General features: G+C 45.9%; 1 protein-coding gene across 3 annotated transcripts in view; it reads left to right on the forward strand.

Moving 5' to 3' along the window:
* Window positions 1-5,680, forward strand: part of kcnh6b (potassium voltage-gated channel, subfamily H (eag-related), member 6b) — a 13,845-nt gene that overhangs the window by 5,678 nt on the left and 2,487 nt on the right. For all 3 annotated transcript variants that reach the window (XM_032502437.1, XM_032502438.1, XM_032502439.1), the window contains one exon: window positions 3,000-3,183. In XM_032502437.1, coding sequence (XP_032358328.1) covers window positions 3,000-3,183 — 184 coding nt within the window. The remainder of the gene's footprint in view (window positions 1-2,999; window positions 3,184-5,680) is intronic.

Below are 5,680 nucleotides of genomic sequence, written 5' to 3' on the forward strand. Positions count from 1 at the left end.
GCCCCCAAAAACTCTACTGAAGGTTTTCAGGTACGGGCAGCACAGCTCTGAGAGGCGTTTCTGGATCTCAGCCAGTCCTGAGGTGATGTCCAGGTCCCCCGGCACGAGGGGTATCGGAGACTGCCGTACAGCTTGGGGTTCCCATGAGGGGAGATTTGACTGATGACAGGGCCAGCTGCGGAGTCAACCCCGTGTGGGTCTCAGTTTCGGGGGTGACGGCATGAACTGGTGTCGTTTGACGTCCAGTCATCTGGATACCGCTGACAGCGACTCCTGGACTTCTTGGTGAATTGAGGGTCACCTGAGTCGAGCTCTAGAGGGCAGAAATCACGTTTTTTCATTTTTAGTTTTTCAGTAAAAGACTAGAGCTGTCCTCAACTAAAGAAATTCTTAGTCAACTAATCGATTACTTGTTTAATTGACAGATCTGTGCACTTGAGTGTGAGAAAACGCAATTAATTGCAGTCCATTTACCATGTCCAAAGTTTCTTTTACAAAGAATATGCAAAGGTACCACTTTAAATCTAATTGAGTGGGTCATAACATTTCTTGGAAATAACCTTTAGCGTGAACAAGCATTAACAAATGACTAATTGACTAAAGAAAACGACCGTTCAGTCGACTTATCGCACTAAGATGGGGCAGCCCTAGTAGAAACACATCTGTCAGTGATGCTAGTATTTTGGATTCTCTACCTGTGTGGCTGCACAGCTGTCCATCTGTATGGGGGAAATGGGGCAAATGCTGTTCTGGACTGGTGTCCCGGTTTCTACAGGCAGGTGAGTCAGTCGGAGGGTACCAACGATACAGTCTGTAAGCAGGAGGGACAGGAGCACTCTGCCTCTGGAGGAGCTGGAGAATAACGTTGATGTCGGCTGTCTGCGAGTCTCCAGTCTGGGATATCGAGAGACAATGAGAATGGCAGAGCTGTTAAGTAGGCCTAAACTTGTATCATAATCACATTCAAGTATATTTCCCGCCAATGGAGTGAAAAAAATGAAAGAAAGATTTAAGCATTTCTGACCAGACAAACAGCCACTTATGGCGTTTTTCCACTGCTGGTAACGGCTCGCCTCGGCTTGGCTCGGCACGGCTCGGCTCGCCTCGGCCCATTCTATGTTCGTTTTCCATTGCAGATTGCGTAAAATCTGAGCGTGGCTGGTCACTATAGCAACGCGTGATGACGTAATTTCAAGCGCGACTCACAACAGCACGTCGGCTACTCGCCACAGCCAGAAGAAATGTTTTGTTTCAAAAGAAGCTGAAGAAGCAACAAAAAATCACCGCTAAAAAAACGGGAGTTTGGGAATTCTGACGGAGTTCAGACGTCAACATGACGGTTGTTCGCCGACACAACAGGGTAAGTTAAGTTTCCTGGTAATGTTAGCTAACATTTGCATGTGTTCACGTCGCAGCAGTATTTACTATACGCTATAAAGTACATGAACACCTGATTACACACCAACATGACTGATGCGGACGTTTTGTGTTTAGAGCATTCCGCTTTGTAAATCGCCGCCGCAGAACGTCGGTGGGCGTGTCCGACCGTGAAACCTCTGGTTCTGACTACTGGGCTTGTATAATCTGTATGAGAGTCACGGACAGTCTTATGACAACGACTGGGATGCATCTGCAACAGCAGAGCCAGGGGGGACACTGTCACAGGGTGCAGAGGAAGAAGACCGGATGTTTGGGAGGGTTTGATGCGCTACTTTGAAAAGCTAAATAAAAACTTTTGTTATATATTTGTCTTGTTTTTTAAAGTAACGTGTGCAATATTGGAAACGACATGGAGCCCCTAGTAGCCCGAACAGTTGAAAAGTGAGAATAGTGCAGAAGTGGATAATCTGTCGGTGTCGGCTAATTTGTTTTAAATGTCCCGTTTGTTCTGGACACACACTCCGCACTCGGTTTGCTAACAACGCGGTCAAAGTGACGATTCTCTCCGACCAACCAGCAGTCTGCAGGTAACCACGTCACCTTTTGGTATCGCCTCGGCTCGCTTGGAACCTCGACTGAGGTAGTACTAAAAAAGTACCTGGTGCAGGTCCCAGGGACTTTTTTTTGTAATGGAAAACCAAAAAAAGCGAGTAGAGCCGTGGCGAGTCGAGTAGATACCACCATGGAAAACCGCCATTATAGCCTATCGGTAGGAAACACCCGGCTGGACTGAGGAGCATACGTCACTCCTGACTCACGCATTTGCGCACATGCGCAACTGCGCCACTTCCTTTTGGAAATGATTAAAAACCAGCTGAGGGCATCGTTTTACCTGTTGAGCTGGGAGTGTAAAACCTCAAGTCGCGACTCCAGCTCACTGGGCTGTCGTTGTCCTGTGAAGGGTGGGGTGGTATGAGTGGCGGACGAGGAAGATCGCCAGGCACGACTGGAAAACTGTTGTGACTGCGTTCTGGCCAGTATTGATAATTTCCTGGCACATTCAAAGATGAAGCTGACAGAAATATAAAGACAGTGGTGTAGTTTTAGCCATTTATAATTCTTAAAATAATGTCCAAAATGTGCACTTCAGTATAGTACATCAGCAGCTGTAGTTAATCTAGCATGTTTAAAACTTAAACTCCACTCTGTATTGTTTCAGATCAGAATCAGAATCAGCTTTATTTGCCAGGTATGAGGACACATAGAGGAATTTGTCTTTGGAGCATTGTTACTCACACTGTGCTTACACATACATATCAACCAAAACAGAAATATACACACTAATATATACCCAATATAACATAGTTGATATGTATGTGTAAGCACAGTGTGAGTAACAATGCTCCAAAGACAAATTCCTCTCATGTGTCCTCATACCTGGCAAATAAAGCTGATTCTGATTCTGATTCTGAAACACATACAGAGTGGAGTTTAAAGTTTTAAACATGCTATGATTAACTACAGCTGCTGATGTACTATACTGAAGTGCACATTTTGGACATTATTTTAAGAATTATAAATGGCTAAAACTTACACCACTGTCTTTATATTTTCGTCAGCTTCATCTTTGAATGTGCCAGGAACTTATCAATACTGGCCAGAACGTCAGTCACAACAGTTTTCCAGTCGTGCCTGGCGATCTTCCTCTGTCCGCAACTCATACCACCCCCCACCATTCACAGGACAACGACAGCCCAGTGAGCTGGAGTCGCGACTTGAGGTTTTACACTCCCAGCTCAACAGGTAAAACGATGCCCTCAGCTGGTTTTTAATCATTTCCAAAAGGAAGTGGCGCAGTTGCGCATGTGCGCAAATGCGTGAGTCCAAGGAGTGACGTATGCTCATCAGTCCAGCCGGGTGTTTCCTACCGATAGGCTATAATGGCGGTTTTCCACTGCGTGGTATCTACTCGACTCGCCACGGCTCTACTCTCGCTTTTTTTGGTTTCCATTCAACAAAAAAAAGTCCCTGGGACCTGCTACCAGGTACTTTTTTAGTACTACCTCAGTCGAGGTTCCAGCGAGCCGAGGCGATACCAAAGGTGACGTGGTTACCTGCAGACTGCGGGTTGGTCGGAGAGAATCGTCACTTATGACCGCTTTGTTAGCAAACAAAGTGCGGAGTGTGTGTCCAGAACAAACGGGACTTTAAAACAAATCTAGCCCGACACCGACAGATTATCCACTCTCTGCACTATCTCACTTTTCAACTGTTCGGGCTACAGGGGCTCCATGTCGTTTCCAATATTGCACACTGTTACTTTAAAAAACAAGACAATAATATAACAAAAGTTTTTATTTAGCTTTTCAAGTAGCGCATCAAACCCTCCCAAACAGCCCGGTCTTCTTCCTCTGCACCCTGTGACAGTGTCCCCCCTGGCTCTGCTGTCGCAGATGCATCCCAGTCGTTGTCATAAGACTGTCCGTGACTCTCATACAGATTATACAAGCCCAGTAGTCAGAACCAGAGGTTTCACCGGTCGGACATCGCCCACCACGTCTGCGGCGGCGATTTTACAAAGCGGGAATGCTCTAAAACACAAACAGTCCGCATCAGTCATGTTGGTGTTGTAATCATGGTTGTTCATGTACTTTTTATAGCGTATAGTAAATACTGACTGCGACGCTGAACACATGCAAATGTTAGCTAACATTACCAGGAAACTTAACTTACCCTGTTGTGTCGGCGAACAACCGTCATGTTGACGTCTGAACTCCGTCAGAATTCCCAAACTCGTTTGAGATGTATGTGTAAGCACAGTGTGAGTAACAATGCTCCAAAGACAAATTCCTCTCATGTGTCCTCATACCTGGCAAATAAAGCTGATTCGATTCTGATTCTGAAACACATACAGAGTGGAGTTTAAAGTTTTAAACATGCTATGATTAACTACAGCTGCTGATGTACTATACGAAGTGCACATTTTGGACATTATTTAAGAATTATAAATGGCTAAAACTTACACCACTGTCTTTATATTTTCGTCAGCTTCATCTTTGAATGTGCCAGGAACTTATCAATACTGGCCAGAACGTCAGTCACACAGTTTTCCAGTCGTGCCTGGCGATCTTCCTCTGTCCGCAACTCATACCACCCCCCACCATTCACAGACAAGACAGCCCAGTGAGCTGGAGTCGCGACTTGAGGTTTTACACTCCCAGCTCAACAGGTAAAACGATGCCCTCAGCTGGTTTTTAATCATTTCCAAAAGGAAGTGGCGCAGTTGCGCATGTGCGCACAATGCGTGAGTCCAAGGAGTGACGTATGCCATCAGTCCAGCCGGGTGTTTCTCCCGATAGGCTATAATGGCGGTTTTCCACTGCTGGTATCTACTCGACTCGCCACGGCTCTACTCTCTTTTTTGGTTTTCCATTACAAAAAAAGTCCCTGGGACCTGCTACCAGTACTTTTTTTAGTACTACCTCTCGAGGTTCCAAGCGAGCCGAGGCGATACCAAAAGGTGACGTGGTTACCTGCAGACTGCTGGTTGGTCGGAGAGAATCGTCACTTATGACCGCGTTGTTAGCAAACAAGAGTGCGGAGTGTTGTCCAGAACAAACGGGACATTTAAACAAATCTAGCCCGACACCGACAGATTATCCACTCTCTGCACTATTCTCACTTTTCAACTGTTCGGGCTACTAGGGGCTCCATGTCGTTTCCAATATTGCACAGTACTTTAAAAAACAAGACAATATATATCACAAAGTTTTTATTTAGCTTTTCAAAGTAGCGCATCAAACCCTCCCAAACATCCCGGTCTTCTTCCTCTGCACCCTGTGACAGTGTCCCCCTGGCTCTGCTGTCGCAGATGCCCAGTCGTTGTCATAAGACTGTCCGTGACTCTCACAGTTATACAAGCCCAGTAGTCAGAACCAGAGGTTTCACCGGTCGACATCGCCCACCAGACGTTCTGCGGCGGCGATTTTACAAAGCGGAATGCTCTAAAACACAAACAGTCCGCATCAGTCATGTTGGTGTGTAATCATGGTTGTTCTGTACTTTATAGCGTATAGTAAATACTGACTGCGACGCTGAACACATCAAATGTTAGCTAACATTACCAGGAAACTTAACTTACCCTGTTGTGTCGGCGAACAACCGTCATGTTCCGTCTGAACTCCGTCAGAATTCCCAAACTCCCGTTTTTTTAGCGGTGATTTTTGTTGCTTCCTTCAGCTTCTTTTGAAACAAAACATTTCTTCTGGCTGTGGCGAGTGCCGACGTGCTGTTGATAAGG

This window comes from Etheostoma spectabile, chromosome 21 (genome assembly GCF_008692095.1).
Source record: "Etheostoma spectabile isolate EspeVRDwgs_2016 chromosome 21, UIUC_Espe_1.0, whole genome shotgun sequence".
In the NCBI taxonomy this organism is placed as follows: Eukaryota; Metazoa; Chordata; class Actinopteri; order Perciformes; family Percidae; genus Etheostoma; species Etheostoma spectabile.